The sequence below is a fragment of the Calliphora vicina genome, chromosome 2 (genome assembly GCF_958450345.1).
Source record: "Calliphora vicina chromosome 2, idCalVici1.1, whole genome shotgun sequence".
NCBI classification, from domain to species: Eukaryota; Metazoa; Arthropoda; class Insecta; order Diptera; family Calliphoridae; genus Calliphora; species Calliphora vicina.
Window position 1 is genome coordinate 133,658,338 of NC_088781.1, and position 19,431 is coordinate 133,677,768.

The following is a 19,431-nucleotide window of genomic DNA, read 5'->3' on the forward strand; positions in this document are numbered from 1 at the left end:
ATTCTATTTGAGATTCTAGTTGAGCTTCTAGTTGAGATTCTAGTTGAGATTCTATTTGAGATTCTATTTGAGATTCTAGTTGAGATTCTATTTGAGATTCTATTTGAGATTCTAGTTGAGATTCTATTTGAGATTCTAGTTGAGCTTCTAGTTGAGATTCTAGTTCTGATTATAGTTGAGATTCTATTTGAGATTCTAGTTGAGATTCTAGTTGAGATTCTAGTTGAGATTCTAGTTCTGATTCTAGTTGAGATTCTAGTTGAGATTCTAGTTGAGCTTCTAGTTGAGATTCTAGTTGAGATTCTAGTTGAGATTCTAGTTGGGATTCTAGTTCTGATTCTAGTTGAGATTCTAGTTGAGATTCTAGTTGAGCTTCTAGTTGAGATTCTAGTTGAGATTCTAGTTGAGATTCTAGTTGAGATTCTAGTTCTGATTCTAGTTGAGATTCTAGTTGAGCTTCTAGTTGAGATTCTAGTTGAGATTCTAATTGAGATTCTAATTGAGATTCTAGTTCTGATTCTAGTTGAGATTCTAGTTGAGATTCTAGTTGAGATTCTAGTTGAGATTCTAGTTCTGATTCTAGTTGAGATTCTATTTGAGATTCTAGTTGAGCTTCTAGTTGAGATTCTAGTTGAGATTCTAGTTGAGATTCTAGTTGAGATTCTAGTTGAGATTCTAGTTGAGATTCTAGTTGAGCTTCTAGTTCTGATTCTAGTTGAGATTCTAGTTGAGATTCTAGTTGAGATTCTAGTTGTGATTCCAGTTCAGTTCTAGTTCAGATTCCAGTTGAGATTCTAGTTGAGCTTCTAGTTCTGATTCTAGTTGAGATTCTATTTGAGATTCTAGTTGAGCTTCTAGTTGAGATTCTAGTTGAGATTCTAGTTCTGATTCTAGTTGAGATTCTAGTTGAGATTCTAGTTGAGATTCTAGTTGAGATTCTAGTTCTGATTCTAGTTCAGTTCTAGTTCAGATTCCAGTTGAGATTCTAGTTGAGCTTCTAGTTGAGATTCTAGTTGAGATTCTAGTTGAGATTCTAGTTCTGATTCCAGTTGAGATTCTAGTTGAGATTCTAGTTGAGATTCTAGTTGAGATTCTAGTTGAGATTCTAGTTGAGATTCTAGTTCTGATTCTAGTTGAGATTCTAGTTGAGCTTCTAGTTGAGATTCTAGTTGAGATTCTAGTTGAGATTCTAGTTGAGATTCTAGTTGAGATTCTAGTTGAGATTCTAGTTGAGACTCTAGTTGAGACTCTAGTTGGGATTCTAGTTGAGATTCTAGTTGAGATTCTAGTTCTGATTCTATTTGAGATTCTAGTTCAGATTCTATTTGAGATTCTAGTTGAGATTCTAGTTGAGATTCTAGTTGAGACTCTAGTTGAGACTCTAGTTGAGATTCTAGTTGAAATTCTAGTTGAGATTCTAGTTGAGATTCTAGTTAAAATTCTAGTTGAGACTCTAGTTGAGGTTCTAGTCGAGATTCTAGTTGAGACTCTAGTTGAGGTTCTAGTTGAGATTCTAGTTGAGATTCTAGTTGAGATTCTAGTTGAGATTCTAGTTAAAATTCTAGTTGAGACTCTAGTTGAGGTTCTAGTCGAGATTCTAGTTGAGACTCTAGTTGAGGTTCTAGTTGAGATTCTAGTTGAGATTCTAGTTGAGATTCTAGTTGAGATTCTAGTTGAGATTCTAGTTGAGATTCTAGTTGAGATTCTAGTTGAGATTCTAGTTGAGATTCTAGTTGAGATTCTAGTTGAGATTCTAGTTGAGATTCTAGTTGAGATTCTAGTTGAGATTCTAGTTCTGTTCTAGTTCTGTTCTAGTTCTGTTCTAGTTCTGTTCTAGTTCTGTTCTAGTTCTGTTCTAGTTCTGTTCTAGTTCTGTTCTAGTTCTGTTCTAGTTCTGTTCTAGTTCTGTTCTAGTTCTGTTCTAGTTCTGTTCTAGTTCTGTTCTAGTTCTGTTCTAGTTCTGTTCTAGTCCTGTTCTAGTCCTGTTCTAGTTCTGTTCTAGTTCTGTTCTAGTTCTGTTCTAGTTCTGTTCTAGTTCTGTTCTAGTTCTGTTCTAGTTCTGTTCTAGTTCTGTTCTAGTTCTGTTCTAGTTCTGTTCTAGTTCTGTTCTAGTTCTGTTCTAGTTCTGTTCTAGTTCTGTTCTAGTTCTGTTCTAGTTCTGTTCTAGTTCTGTTCTAGTTCTGTTCTAGTTCTGTTCTAGTTCTGTTCTAGTTCTGTTCTAGTTCTGTTCTAGTTCTGTTCTAGTTCTGTTCTAGTTCTGTTCTAGTTCTGTTCTAGTTCTGTTCTAGTTCTGTTCTAGTTCAGATTCTTGTTCTGTTCTAGTTCTGTTCTACTTCAAGTTGTAAACATGTTTATAACTTATGGCTGTAAAAAATCACACTATTCATGTTCCTATGTATGACCTTTCCTGGCAGTTTGTTCAAAAAATAACTCTTTATTAATACCTTTCACTACACACATCACTCACTCACTCACCTACACATTCCGTCACTTAGTATGACTTAATTAACTTCAAGCCTCATCAATCTTGGTCATTCAAGCATTTTCTTTCTGTTCACATTTTGGTTGCCAACTTTATTTCATTTTAAAACAACAAAAAAAATTCTACCTTTTTCCTCAATTAACAACTTTGCATATTAAGAAATAAACTCAACAACGATGGAGAGGCGCAATAAAGGAAACAAAAATTCTAAATTGTTGCTTGAGCACAGACATAAAAACAAAAAAATACTAAACGGAAACAGCAAAAAAAAAATTGTGTGTAAATGTTTCTGAAAAGAAATGAAGCCTCAGACCGACCATACCGAGTAGTTTTGTGTGTTTAAATTCATGTAAAACACTTAATCAACTTAATAAACACAGATACATACTCAAACATACTCATACAAACCAACAAAGAAAAAAAAGGAAAGGAAATGAACACATGTACACACAATATGTGAGAGTTAAACACACACAAACACACACACACTTGCATGTGGAGTCGAGTAGTTATGGGTCCTTTTACAGTTTTAAATTTGTTTTAAGGGCCATAATTTTTAACACACAGACTTGTTAGTTTAACCACAGCCATACAACAGCAGTGCTAGCAGTGGTAGTACTTAGTTGTTGCTGGCTGTTGTTTTTATTTTAAATATTTGCATGTATGTATGTGTCTCTCTGTGTGTGTGTTAGTTATTTATCCCCTACAAAAAGAGCCATACAAAAGAACCCACAAAAGAACAGAGAGAAAAAGATTAACAAGACCATATAAAAACTATAATTCTTTTTAAAACAAAGTTTTTTTTTGATGCACAAACACACGCACACAATGTAGTGCAGCAATACATATAAATTAAAAACACAAACACTCTCAAACACACACTTTTACTTTATAAAGAAAGTAGAGTTGCAACAAAGATGGACAACTTTCTGTGCGTTGCATGGCCAAGTCAATATGCCGTTTTGTTTATGTGTACCCAGAGTGCGTGTGTGAGTATTATATCCTTTTATGTAAATAATTTTCCCTTTTATGGCTCTCTACTTTATGATATTGGGTTCAAAGTCAACTAATATCATTCGCTGTTTATTCTTCAAATTAAAGGTCAAAGGTCATTTGCAGTTATAAGCTAAACTACTGGTTCAATTACTATAAAACTGATGGCCATTAATAGAGGAGGACATAAGCTTTCATATATTGTTTGTAGGCGTGGCAAATGTTGATCACAGAGGGAGCTACAGGCAGTCAAACAAGACCACCTCTCAATTGTTTTTATAAGGTCAACTATTTAACCAATCGCTACATAACTGGCAGAATTAATAGAGGAAGAGTTTAACTATGCTAAAATCAACCACACATTATTCCTAAAATTAAAGGTCAAAGGTCATTGGCAGTTATGAGCTAAACTACTGGTTCAATTACTATAAAACTGACGTCCATCAATAGATCGGGACATAAGCTTTCATATATTGTTTGTAGGCGTGGCAAATGTTGATCACAGAGGGCGCTACAGCCAGTCAAACATGACCTCCTCTTAAATGTAAACAACTTTAAGGTCAATTCTTTTTATAAGGTCAATTGTTTGTCGGATCACTACATAACTGGCAGAAACAATAGAGAAGTTCAACTTTGGTTTAATGTTTGCAGATGTATCGAATTTTTAACACCAATTCAGCTAAAATCAAATACACTTTATTCTTTAAATTAAAGGTCAAAGGTCATTTGCAGTTATAAGCTAAACTACTGGTTCAATTACTATAAAACTGATGGCCATCAATATACCAGGACATAAGCTTTCATATATTGTTCGTAGGCGTGGCAAGTGTTGATCACAGAGGACGCTACATGCTGTCAAACATGACCACCTCTCAAATGTGAACAACTTCAAGTTCGAATGTATTTATAAGGTAAACTACTGGTCCTATTGCTACCAAACTTATGCCATCAATATAGCATGAGTTTAACATTCATATCATATTTGCAGACGTTTCAAATTTTAAACATAAAGAGCGTAGCAGGATGTCAAACATGGCAACCTCTCAAATTTGAACAACTTTAACGTCAAATGTATTTATAAGGAAAACTACTGAACCAATTATTCCAAAATTTGCGGTATCAATTGAGAATAAGTTAAGCTTTCATATGTTTCCAGAAGTGTCATATTTTGTTGCTACAGGCTGTCTAACATGCCAGCCTCCAAAAAAAGAACAATTTGAAGCTACCAAAATGACCGTAACAATACATCAACAGTAAGAATTTATAATATTGGATGTATGTCTTAAAAATGCTGGATTTTTTCTAATTTTTAGCTTTTATTTTGAAACATTTGTTCAATATAAATTTATTCAAAGTATTGACCATTATTAGCTATGACATTTTCCCATCTTTTTGACAACATATGGATTCCGAGCCAAAAGAACTGCTCATCTTTTGAGACCAAGATTGAATCAAGACAATTTAGGAGACTCTGTTTTGAAGTGAAGTGTATTCCTAAGAGAGCGTCTGCATCAATCCAAAAAAAAATTGTAGTCGGAAGGGGCACAGACTGGACTATAAGGCGGGTGAGTCAAAACTTCTCAACTACTTCTTTCTAAATAGTTTTTAACAGGTATTGCAACATGTGGCCTAGCGTTTTCATGATGGAATATTACGGTTTCATGTCTGGCCGCATATTCTGGATGTTTTTTGGCCAGTTCTCGGTTGAAACGAATATGCTGCATTCGGTACAAGTTCCCTGTGATGGTCTAGCCAGATTTCAGCAGCTCATAATAGATAGGACCCTTTTTCTACCACCAACTACTCAGCATTACCTTATTATTATTATTAGTGAGGCTCTACGCACTGCGACCCAAAGGATCTTTTGTGCAGCCATAAATTTTACATCCTAACAGATTTAAAGCCAAGTATTCTATTTGTTGAGAGATCAATTATGTCCCCCGGGCCATTAAGGCCCTTTCGAGCCATTTAGTTCTGCATATTGCCAGCATGGGCAGTCGCATAGAACATGTTCAGAGGTTTGGGCCTGGAGTCCACAAATTCTCAACGTTACCTAATAAAAATTGGTGATATTTTAAACCAGTGTCCGGTGAATAGTCCAGTAAGTATCCTCAAGTCAACCTTTCCGAACGAAATCAACGACTGGGATTGGGTTATGAATCGTTTGGACTGTCTTAGTCCAGGTAAATTATCCCAAAATTGGGTAAATTCCGATTCAACCCAAGAACTAATACGTTCCATAGTGTATCCACGAGAGATGCCAAAGAACGGTTCAGGACCTATAAACGATCGTCGAGCGCCCCTGTTGACAAGACAACATGACATTACCTTAACGCTATGGAAATTTGTCTTTGGTGTCGATTCGTTTGGTTGGCCGGGCTTCACAAACGATCTCTTACGCTTCGGGTTATCGTAATGGATAAATTTTTCATCGCAAGTAATGATTCGATGCAAAAATTAGTTTCTTTTAAAGCGATCCAGCATCATTTTGGACATGCAAAATCGTCTTTCAAGGTCTCTCGGCTTCAATTCGTATGGTACGTTTTGAAATTGCTGCTTGAGTAGATCCCAATCATTTTGCAAGCTCTTGTTGAATTTCACAACAATCTTCATGGAGTAATGCCTACAACTCTTGGTCTTCAAACTTGTTTTGGCTGGTCTGGGCGATCTTTGTCTTCTGTGTCAAAAAATACAACTTCTGAACCGCACAAACCATCTCTTGCACATTGAAACCGTTGAAACACATTCAGCATAAGCTTTAATGAGCAATCGGTGTTCTTCAGCGGCACTTTTTTTCATATTAACTAAAGTAAAGTAAAACTTCCTGCATATGACGCTTTGCTGGCACAAAATACTACATTTTCAAAGCAAAGAAAAAACATTCACCCCTATCGCGAATCAATATTTCACATGAAATATGTTCCCCTTCCCATTTTTCGTTCATAAACTTTGTTCAAGTGAAAAAATTCCCCATGTTGTGAAATTTTTAGATGAAATTTTGTAAACAATAAACAGCTGTTACGAACAAAATCAACTATTGTGAATGAAAAGTTCAGGGGAATATCACGATAGCAATTTTCCCTTTGAGGGAAATGGATATTTCATGGCAACATAAATTTCACATGTTTTTCATGATAGGGGTGATTCTTGTTTACATTATAGTTCAATAACTAAGTGGGAATAAATGACAGATATGTATGTACCCTTCAAAATGACATATCAGTTTTTAAAAACAAAAACCGCGTTCAAAAGATATGCCATCTGTTGAGAATCACGCAACAATCAATAATTTGAAGGTTAATAACTGGTACAATCGCTACAAAACTGACGATAACAATACAACAAGAGTTAGGATTTAATAATATTGTTTTAAAAGAGAGGCCGCTATAGGCTGTCAAACATGATATACACAAATGACTGCAAGTTTACGGACCCTGCAATTTGCAGCAAAATTAAAAGATTTTCAAAATTAAAAGATGAGTGCCTTGGGTATGCCCAAGCATACCCAAGGCACTCATCGCAAAAATGCCAATAAATGCAAATATAACCGATTTTGCATTTCAAAAACTCATGTAACAGTTGCTTAAAAACGCACTTAAATTATTTTAAAAAGCTTTCAAAGTTTTTGAAATGAAATATCAGTTATATTTGCATTTATTGGCATTTTGCGATGAGTGCCTTGAGGCATGCTTAAGCATTAGAAGGTTAGTTGAGCGATGCATCGGTCAACTCAATAGAGTTGGAATATTGTTTGCACAAATGCCAAAAATAAACACATCATGACCCCTCTTTGTTTAGTCCCAATTTAACCTCAATCTTTCTCCTTTATTTAGTTTAATCGTAGATCTTTATTTAGCCCCAGTTTAGCTTCAATCGTAGTGCTTTATTTAGTTACAGTTTAGCTTCAATCATAGCTCTATATTTAGTCCTAATTTAGCTTCAATCGTTCTCCTTTATTTAGTCCCAATAGTAGTTCTTTATTTAGTACCGAGTTAGCTTTAAACAAAGTTCTTCATTTAATAAAATTTTAGCTTTAAACATTCGTTTTTAGACCAGTTCTAGCTTTAACCGTAGTTCATTATTTAGTCCAGTTTAAGCTTTAAACGTCCGTTTTAATTTAGTCCAGTTTTAGTAGTTCTTTAGCGGTTTAGCTTTAAACGTAGTTCTGCTTAACATTTAGTTCTTTATTTATTTAAATTTTAGCTTTAAACGTAGTTCTTTATATACCCGACACCACCATAGTGGGGAGGAGGGTATAATGCGTTTGTGCAGATGTTTGTAACGCCCAAAAATATTAGTTTAACACCCACCTTAAAGTATACCGTTCGACTTAGAATCACTTTCTGGGTCGATTAAACGATGTCCGTCCGTCCGTCTGGCGCAGAGTACAGGTAGCAATTTTGAAGATATTTCGATGAAATTTGGTACATATTATTTTTTCGGCCCAAGAACCAAGTCTATTGAAAGTGGCTGAAATCGGTCCATTATTTCACCTAGCCCCCATACAAATGTCCTTCCAAAATTGGACTTTATCGGTCATAAATGTTTAATTTATATATGTATCTCCACAAATTGCGCTCCAAATAGGTTTTATATATACAAAATTCATGCTACTAAATTTTATTACGATCGGTCCATAATTAGTCATAGCTCCCATACAGACCCGCTTCCGAAAATCACTTTAACGTGCATAAATCGCTTAAAAATGTTGGTATACTCACAAAATTCAACATAGTAAACTTTTATATAGACACAAATCACACGACCTAATTTCATGGTGATCGGTCCATAATTGGTCATAGCTCCCACATAAGGCCCACTTCCGAAAATCACTCAAAAATATAAATTATTGAAATTTTAAAAGAAAAATGTTTTTGCTCTTTTACTTAATGTCGGGTATTATATGGTCGGGCTTGACCGAAGTATCTGGATGTTTTTCAATATTTGACAACTCTATAGAGTTGGAATATTGTTTGCAAAAATGTCAAAAATTAACACATCATGAACCTTGTTTATTTAGCCAGATTTAAGCTTCAATATAAGTTCTTTATTTAGTACCGATTTAGCTTTAAACAGTCGTTTTTTATTTAGTCCAGTTTGAATAATTCTTTAGGGGTTTAGCTTTCTTTATTTAGTTCTTGAACTTTAAGACTCAACAAACATCAAAAAAAAATCACCAAATTAATGAAAAATATTATAAATATAACAACAACAATTAAATATTTTAACTAATGCATTTTATATTTACAATGTTGTTTGTCATTATGAAAAGAATAAGTATAAAATAAACACAAACTAATTAACAAATAAACAAAAGAAAACAACCTCTCTCTCTCTCTCTACCCCATTAACCCTTGAGCCAACCGGCACTTTCACATAAACAAAACAAACAAAAAAGAACTGTTAGGTTACACGTGCTTTTTGGAAACAAATTAAAATGCAAAAACAAAAACAAACAAATATCACAACAAAGCTAAACAAACATAAACAAAACACTTGACTAAAAGAGAGACACACAAACAGAGAGAGAGAGAGCGATAAAGCTAAAAAAGGAAAAATCAATATATATAAACGAATAGAACAAAACAAAACATGAAATTGTATTGAAATAAACTACAATAACAACAAAACATAAACAAAACCGTTAATAGAGACATGAACAACAGCTGATTTTGACATTTGCTTTTATTTAGTGATGCAGAGTCCTGCTAAAAATAGACCCCTTATAATTCTCCCCCAATTTTTTTTCTTTTCATTAAATTTTCTTTTACACAAATTTTCTTTATTAGTTTTTCGCAGCTTTTCAAACATAACGGGTGGACCAACGGATAAAATACACACGAAAAAAAAAATAAATTTCTTTTAAATACATATAGAAAAGATATTCGGGCATATGTGTGAAGAAAAAAAAAAACAACAACAATAAAAAATTATAGAGGTTGAACGTGGTTTATATATAGAAAATTAACGCACAGCTGAAATTTTTTTATAGTTTTTCTAAAGAAAATCTAGCTAAATGTAGAAAAATTTGTAAAAAACTTTTTAATAAATTAAAAAAATTTCAATAATTTACGAAAAAAAATTAACAAAAAATGAAAGCTGGAATGTATGGAAATTTGAAATGAAATGAAACGAAAAGGAAAATGTTAAAGCATAACAACAGAAAGAAAAGTGTAAAAAATAGCAAGAAAAAATAAGGTTACACCCAAGATTTTAAGAAAATTACAAAGAAATTTTTAAAAAATTAATAAAGAAAATTCAAGTTTATTAAATAAAATTAAAATAAAATCCATTAAGCCACAAATTGAAAAAGTTTTACAAAAATTCCCTCAAAATAAAATAATATTGCAAATAAATAAATTAGCAACAAAAACAACATCAAACATACATACACATAATAATAATAATAGAGAAACGTAGACCAAAAAACAAAAAAAAATTACGTTAAGAAAATGCTAGAAAAATGTTTTGTTCATCGTGTGATAAGTTGATGACACATATTTCAGTTGTTTTGACCGCATTCCTGCTGTTTTACTTAATATGCCTGCCACCTAATTTGACACAAGTGAAAGCCACTCCCGAGGATGAAGCGTAAGTATCTCCTGTGACAACAATTTGTCTGTCTTCACTCTACTCTGCTCTATTCTACTTTACATTTGGCCAAACAACTGACACTTCTTCTCTATCACTCTCATACTCATTTCACTGCAATTCCTATTATTTTTGTTGTTTTTATTTACACCTTGTGAGAGTTGTTGTTGTTGTTAGCTCTTGTATTTTTTGTTGTTGTTGTTGTGGTTTTTGTATAATTATAGTAAAGTCAGTCCTTTGAGAATATAGGTAGTATATAGTGGGTTTTTTGTTAATTCAACTTGATGTCCTCTTGTGGTTGTGAAGGATTTTAGTTGCTTTTAACTTTTAATTAACATTTAGTGCTGCTGATACCCTACCCTAGGTAAAGACCATGTTTTACAAATTGTGAAAGGGAAACTCCAAATGCATAGCCATTTAACCAAAAGTGAGCTTCTGTTACTGAACAACATTTTCAAATGAAATTGTTGGTCAATAGCGATATTTCCTTATCCCATTAACAAATTTACTGTGCGAACGGTACTCGTGAGGCTACAATTGCTGTACGAGTTGAATCTTGTAAGCATGCTAACCAAGATCCTTAGGCAAAATATTCCATAAAGTGGATGGACACAAGTTTAATTGTTGAGTACGATGACGAATTGACACATCGTTTGTTCTGTACGCACTGTACGGTGTCTTCCGGAATGCCTATTATCGTTAAGAGTAAACGTATTGAGAAAATGATCCATGGATTATCGATTTACTCGCTCTGATGAACGATTATGGGCACCATCAAATGCTCGTAATGCCCGAAGAGATGGTCAAATTGAACCATGATTTTCAAAATAAATGTTAACTCTTTGCAACGTTGCTCTGGCGAAATATATTCCCAAACGCAACCAACCTTTAAATAACCGAGTACTGTCAAATCAGCTGTCACTGATTTAAAATTCTCCGACTCTGACAAAACACCCTTTAGTTCCCAGTTTAGTAGATTTTTATTTAGTCGCATTTAAGCTTCAATTGTAGATCTTTATTTAGTCCCAATTTAGCATCAATCGTAGATCTTTATTTTATCCAGTTTTAGCTTCAGTCGTAGTTCTTTATTTAGTTCAATCATGATTCTATATTTTGTCCAATTTTAGCTTCAATCGTAGATCTTTTTAGTCGAAGTTTTGCTTCAATCGTAGTTCTTTATTTAGTCCCAGTATAGCTTCAATCCTAGATCTGTATTTATTCCCAGTTTATCTTCAATAGTACTTCATTGTTTAGTCCAATTTTAGTTCCAATCGTAGATATTTATTTAGTCCCAATTAAGCTTCTATTGTAGATCTTTATTTAGTCCAAATTTAGCTTCAATCCTTGATCTTTATTTAGTCCCAATTTAGCTTCAATCGTAGTTCTTTATTTAGTCCAAATTTAGCTTCAATCTTTCTCGTTTTCCTTTATTTATTTGGGGTATGACTAAAAAAGCAGGATTTACAATAGATGATATATCTTTTGAACGCGGGTTTGGTTTTTAATAACTTTAATGTCATTTTGAATTTATTCTCACTTAGTTATTTACCATTATTGTGTAAACAAAATTTCTTTTGCAACGAAAATGAGGAATTTTGTACCAACAAAGCATCATATGAGGAAATATTGCTTTACTGCTTTATTTAAAACAAAGTGCAGCTGAAGTACACTGATTGCTCAGCAAAGCTTATGGTGAATCGGTGATCCATCGGTTTCAAAGTACGAGAGATGGTTTGTGCGGTGTAGAAGTGGTGATTTTGACACGGGAGACAAAGATGGCTCAGGACAGCTGAAAAAGTTTGAAGACCAAGAATTGTAGACATTACTTCATGAAGATTGTTGTAAAACTCAACAAGAGCTTGCGAAACCATTGGGAGCTACTCAAGCATCAATTTCCAAACTTTTGCGAGCAGCAAGATTCATCCAAAAGCAGGGAAATTTGTAACCATACGAATTGAAGCCGAGAGACTATTTTGCATTTCCGAAATAATCCATAAACGCTATAAAAGAAAATCATTTTTGCACCAAATCATTACCTGCTATAAAAAATGGATGCATTACGATAACCCGAAGCGTAAGAGATCGTACGTGAATCCCGGCCAAACAACCGAATCGACACCAAAGCCAAATATCCATTCCGCTAAGGTAATGCTCTTTATTTGGTGTTACCAAAAGGGTCCTACCTATTATAAGCTGCAGAAATCTGACCATACCATTACAGGGAACCTGTGTTTAGGAAGTTTTGCTTCACCTGCCTTGTAGTTCAGATCTTGTCCCGTCCGACTACTATTTGTTTCGATCAATGCAGAACGCTCTCTTTGGAATACGCTTCACCAACCAACCAGCCGAATCGACACCAAAGACAAATATCCATGGGGCTAAGGTAATGCTCTGTATTTGGTGAGACCAAAAGGGTCCAATCTATTATGATCTGCTGAAATCTGACCAGACCATCACAGGGAACATGTACCGAACGCAACTGATTCGTTTGAAGCGAGCAATGGCCGAAAAACGCCAGAATATTATTTATTTATCGAATCTGCTTTACTTAGGCCTGACAATAAGTATTAAAATCTAATAACTAAAATTAAAACTAAACACTCTCTGACAACAGCATTGATGAACATATGGGCCACATCTTAGCGGGATGGTAGATCGGCTCTACGAAGCCTTGATCGTGTTTGGGTCTGTGTGAGAAGTCTTGCAAGTGGGTTCGGGTGGTTCCGTAATTTCATGATGTATTTATCAGCGAAATTCTTGAACTCATCTTTAACTAACGGTACTTGTAGGTCTCTATGGATGTTCTCATTTCTTATGTACCATGGTGCACCCGTCATTGTCCTAAGAATTTTAGATTGGGTCCTCTGTATAAGCTCAATACTGGAATTAATGTCCGTTCCCCACAATTGGATTCCATATGTCCAGATTGGTTTTAAAACAGGATGCCGGCCAGACGTGAAACCGCAATATTCCATCATGACAACGCTCGGCCACGGGTTGCAATACTTGTTAAAAATTGTTTAGAATGATGTGTTTCCGAAGTTTTGCCTAACCCGCAAACGCTCTCTGGGATACGCTTCCCTTCAGAACAGAGTATCCGTAATTGGCTTGATTTGTTCATGACCTCATAAGATAAGCAGTTCTTTTGGCTCGGAATCCATATGTTGTCAGAAAGATGGAAAGAGGTCATAACTAGGGTTTTTAATTTCCCGACCTTTTTTGATTCCCGGGAATCGGGAAATTATTTTCCACATTCCCGGGTACCCGGCTATTCCCGGAATATATAATGATACTGTAAATTAGGAATATTATAGTAAAATTTCATATAAAAACTTAGTGTTATAATTATTAAATATCAGAGCTTCGAATTAATTAATAAAATTTGAGCTTAATTCACTAAAATCTTAATCCGCAATTAAAGAATGTCGAACTTTCATTCCATAAATCCATTCCTAATATTTAATTAATTTTAATGTTAATTAATAACAGAATTTATTCAAACTTTGAATGATTAAATTTTTGTTAAATCAAATCATTTACAAAATTAATTGAAAAAATTGTCTTAAGCCTTTTTGTACTAGATTTCAATTGAAGAAAAATTTAATCAATTAATAAATTTTTGAAGCTATTTTATTATGGATTTGAAAAAGAAATTTAAAGAAATTAGAATGATTCAATAAGAAATAAATTCTATAAATAATGAATTCACTTTTTAAATTTTCATACGAAAAACCCCATATAAGCAAAAAACTGTAATAAACTTTTCACTGTTTTTTGGAGAAAAAAATAGAGTTCTAACTTGTTTTCTATGTATTTTCGTCAATTTTTAATTCCCGGGATTCCCGACTAAAAATCCCGGGAATCCCGTGAAAAATTGTTAAAATTCCCGGGAAATTTGTACCGGGAATTCCCGGGATAAAAACCCTAGTCATAACTAACAATGGCCAATACTTTGAATAAATTTATAATGTTTAATGAATTTCTACAAAATTTTAATAAATTTACGTATTTTTGAAAATCTTTATATTGAACGGTTTAAGTTTTATTTAGCTTAATACAAATATACGTTTTTTCTGACACACTCTTCATATTTGTGGTTATTATTCCTTCTGATGCAACACTTTTACTCCTAATAATATGGCAACCTTATAAAACATAGCAAGAAAACACATTCACAATAGTGAATTTATAGTTGTGAATTAATGAAAACTCTATTGGGTGATTTCCGTAATCATTTACTAGAAAAGAACCAGATCACCAATAATCCATGTATATTTCCCCCTCCCTTACTAACAAACTTAATCTCACGACTGACATGACTGAAATATTTAGTTTAGCTCGCTTCCTATACAATATTTAAATATGTTTTCCTTACTAATAGGGTATAATTAAGTGCATTTTGACCATTCCTAAAATTGCATTACCTGTTTTATACACACATGTTTTGTACTTTTTGTTTTAACAAAATGAAAAATGAAAAAATAATACAAATTAAAACAAATATGTATATTCATGTACATTAGGCCGGGTCGAATTGTATGGACGATAAAAAAGTAAAAAATCGAATAGCAGAAACGCAATCTACGGAAAATTCTAAGAAAGTTTCCTCAAGAATCCATAGGTCTAAAATGAAATCCTATCTTGCGCATTTCGACTTTTATTGAATGATATTTCAGTATATATATTTTTTTTAATAGTTTTTTTTTTTGGATAAAAGTCGAAATTCGCAAGATAGAATTTGATTTTAGACCTATGGTTTCTTGGGGAAAATTTATAAAAATCGACCCACCCTAATGTACATATTTTTCAAATGAATGTTGCTGTTGGTATTTTCTTCTTGATTCACATTACAAACGAGAGTGAATAGAACAAAAAACCATTAAGGTTGAGTGTAAGTGGCAGTGTGGTCAACAGATAAATACAGTAGTTTTTTTTTAAACAATAGCTTAGTGTAATTAATCTGAAATCGTTAAGAAATTTCAAGTTTATAGACAATGTTATGGAATTTAACGGTTTATTAGGAGTAACGGTAGAAAATCTTGCTTTAAACTTTTGATCACTATTGTGATTGGAAAAGTGTAAAACAGTTTTGGTGTCTTAACATGGTGGCAACTTTATAAGACTAGGTAAACAAAACATTCACAATAGTGGCAAAAATGTATAAAATACAAAAAATTTATAAAATTTAAAAATTTTGAAATTGATTATGATTCGAATTTTATTAGTTTTTGCTTTGCTGTATTTCGCTTAATCGCTAAACTGACCTCACTTATTTCTTTTTGCCTAGACACAAGATCTTTTTCATTTTATCTGTTTTTTTTTTTAAATGATTTCTTTTCGAATGTGTCTGTTTTTCTTAGTAATTCTCTACCATTGGTTTGTGCGAGTGAGAGTGCCAGATGAATTCAAATGAAATTATTGTAATATTGAACAAAACCATGTGCAATTTTTAGAAGGGAAAGGGGTTTAATAACCCCTCTATAGTTTAATAAGTTTTGGTATGTTATTAGAGAACATAAATAAATAAAACAACTTGTAAATTTAAATGTTTATGGCAGAAGTTTTTTTTTTCTTAATTTCAAAGGAAAACAAATATGTTTGATTTAAATATTTCTCTAGTTATTATCTTGAGTTTGTGGGGGTCAAACTGTTTTCAAACAGCCGAAAGGATGTTTACAATTCCTTTGAATCTTAACGACAAGTAGCCATAGATATTTAAAGGCTTTGAGGAAGAAAAATATTTATTAAATACAAGCGATACAAGAACATAAATACGATATTAAAGCAAATAAAGAAAACAAAATAATAGTTGTTGAAGAATGCAGGAAAATATTTAACAAATTTAACTTTTAAATATTTAAAGAAAGAAGCCCTTTGTTACAACATTATTTCAATTAAAATGGACTATTTTTTCAAGAGTTATGGAGTTTTATACATAATTGAACTTCAACTCATTTCTGTTCTCACAAAGTTTATTGGGGATATAAAGAGTGAGCCAGAAAAAACGTATACTTGTATTAAGTTAAACAAAACTTAAAACATTCAATATAAAAATTTTCAAAAATATGTAGATTTATTCAAATATTATACAAATTCATTAAACATTAAAATATTGGTATTTACTCGGTATTTCATATTTTATTGCCGATAGGGGAGAATATCTGACATATTTTTAAAAGCTAATGTTTTTTTTGACTCACTCTTTATGAAGGAATCTAAACTAAACATTCTAGTCATGTCGCAGAGAATAAGTTCGTTAGTAAGAAGTTGGTTGTCTTCTACTATATGATTACGGAACCTAAACTATAGTTTTCATTCATTCACAACTATAAATTCACTATTATTCACTAAATAGGAGCTAACTACAGAACTATTGGACCTAATAAAGAAAGAACTATGAGCTAGCTATTCGGTGCATGACTTAAGAATTTTTAAAATTTTTAGTTTTTATTTTGAAACATTTGTACAATATTAATTTATGCAAAGTATTATTGGACATTGTAAGCTACGATATTTTCCCATCTATCTGACAACATATGAATTTCGAGACAAAAGAACTGCTCATCTTATGTGGACAAGAACCAATCAAGCCAATTTCGGATACTCTGTTCTGAAGTGAAGCGTATCCCTGAGAGCGCTCAGCATCGATCGAAACAAATACTTAGTAGTCGGACGGGACAAGGTCTGGACTGTAAGGCGGGTGAGGCCAAACTTCCTAACCTTCTCTTTCTAACTAGTTTTTAACAGATATTGCCACATGTGGCCGAGTGTTGTCATGATGGAATATTACGGTTTCATGTCTGGCCGATAATCTAGTCGTTTTTAGGCCAGTGCTCGCTTCAAGCGAATCAGTTGTGTTCGGTACAGGTTCCACCAACTCATAATCTCCCTATCGCGAATAAATATTTAACATGAAATATGTTCCCTTTCCCCATTTTTCTTTTATCAACTATGTTCAAGTGAAATAATTCCCCATGTTGTTTTTAGATGGAATTTTGTAAACAATAAACATCTGTTACGAACTATTGTGAATGAAAAGTTCATGATAGCAATTTTCCCTTAGAGAGAAATGGATATTTCATGGGAACATAAATTTCACATGTTATTGCCGATAGGGGCGAATATATAGAACCCTTTTGCTCCCACCAAATACAGAGCGCCATGGATATTTAGCTTTGGTGTCGATTCGGATGTTTTGCAGGGCTTCACGTACGATCTCTTATGGTTCGGGTTATCGTAATAGATCCATTTTTCATCGCCAGTAATGTTTCGGGGCAAAAATTATTTTCTTTTATAGCGTTCAAGCTGTATTTCAGACATACAGAATCGTATTTCAAGGTCTCTCAGCTTCAATTCGGATGATACCCAATTTCCCTAATTTTGGATGAATCCTGCTGCTCGGAAACGTTTTGAAATTGCTGCTTGAGTAGCTGCCAATGATTTTGCAAGCTCTTGTTGAGTTTGCCAACCATCTTCATGGAGTAATGCCTCCAATTCTTGATCTACAAACTTTTTTGGCTGGCATGGGCTATCTTTGTCTTCCGTGTCAAAATCTAAATAGCTCAAACCATCTTTCGCATGTTGCAACCGATGGAACAAATTCACCATAAGCTTTGGTGAGCAATCGGTGTGTTTCAGCGACACTTTTTTTTAAATTGAAGAAGTAATGCAAAACTTCCCGCATTGACGCTCTGTTGGAACAAAATTCGACATTTTCGAAGCTAAAAAAAGGTTCAATAACTAAGTGAAAATAAATGACAGCGATGTACCCTTCAAAATGACATATGTATAAGTTATTAAAAGCAAGAACCGCGTTCAAAAGATACGAAATCTATTGTAAATACTGCAATTTTAATTCATGATCATATGAGTATGATAAAATGTTCTCTTTGGAGATGATTAACTTTGACCTGCTGTGACGTTTCTTAGGAGATGTTCAACTTTGACCAGCTGTAATTTTTCCTGTGCCTTAATTCAATAACATCACCAGCAATTTGCTAATATCTTAATTCCTTCCCTCTTACTATTTCACAACTAAAGTTTCAAAACTTAATATTTAAAGGTCAGGTTAGTTAAAAACCCTGCTATCTCTTAAATATATCACAATTTTTAAAACCAATTTTTCTCCCTTAAAATCTATAAACCCTTTTGAAGTTTTTATGCTTGTTAAACAAAATTTAATTTTCTTAATTAAATTATTTCAAGCACAACAAATTTTAATACACAAAATGGAAATACACCCAATAATCAATAAATAAATCATAAAGAAAAAAAAACATCAAAAACAACTTTATAAAGAGAATACACTTGTTGCCCCACTTGAAATTAAACAAAACAATCACCCACACTCCTCTCTCTTATTCACAGTAGTTTTGTTAGTCCTTCAGCAGCAGCCACCCACAAAACAATACAACACTGCACCTTAAAAACAACAAAAAAACAAAAAAACTAAGCAAAAAACACCCCATCACAAGAAAATTCAGAAACAACAAAAACAAAGAGAGGGAAGGAAAACTGAATAACAACAACATGAATGTTGTGAACAAGCACTCATCCATAGTGTGTGACAGTGACAGGCAGGCAGACAGACGTTAAACATGAGTTTTTGCATTCATGTGTAAAACAAGAGACATTTTTTAAACAAATTTTGAATTAAAAAAGTTTTTATAAAAACAAAAAAAAGTATTGTAAAACATAGAATTTAATAGAAACGAGGAATGTTTGAAAAGAGCTTTTACAGATAACGATTTCTGAAACTATTCAGAGGCATTCAAATATCGAATGATTTCCAAATATTTTTGAAATCTTTATAGCTGGAGTAACATCTTTTGTAGCTTTTCTTAAATTGGAACCAATTTCTTCGTACTATAACAAAGAATTTTCGCTTCCAACTTATTAAACATATGAATTTCCCGCCTCTTAACTAAAAGGCCAATACTGGTCCTGTCATCAGGCATCTGTCAGTTGACTTCTGTCAAAATTTGAACAAGCTGCTTCATTTAGTTTGTGTTTGACAGCCAGACTACCGAGTGACTTGAGGAAAAAATGGAAAGAAGTGAATTTCGTGACCTCATTAAGCATTATTGGGAACTGTTCAACATTAATTTCAATGCTAAAAAAGCGTTTTACTGAATTTCGTTGTGGCCGTACAATTACGGAAGATTACGAACGTTCTGAACCAAAGTTGAGGCTTCTGCATCCGAAACAATTGGAAAAATTCACGATATGTTATTGGCTGATCGGAAATTGAAAGTGCGAGAGATTGTGGAAGAAATAGGCATCTCACATGACTCAGTGGTTTCAATTTTGAATGATTAGATATGAAAAAGCTTTCCGAAAGCCATAAATTAGACTAAGAAATGCTC

At 33.2% G+C, this 19,431-nt stretch overlaps 1 protein-coding gene across 1 annotated transcript in view; it reads left to right on the forward strand.

Moving 5' to 3' along the window:
• Positions 1-9,291: 9,291 nt before the first annotated feature.
• The window catches only part of Ca-Ma2d (Ca[2+] channel Muscle-specific alpha2/delta subunit), a 34,805-nt gene continuing 24,665 nt past the window's right edge, over positions 9,292-19,431 (forward strand). Inside the window, exon 1 of the mRNA XM_065501902.1 lies at positions 9,292-10,066. Within this exon, the coding sequence (XP_065357974.1) occupies positions 9,939-10,066 (128 nt within the window). The 5' untranslated portion in view covers positions 9,292-9,938. The remainder of the gene's footprint in view (positions 10,067-19,431) is intronic.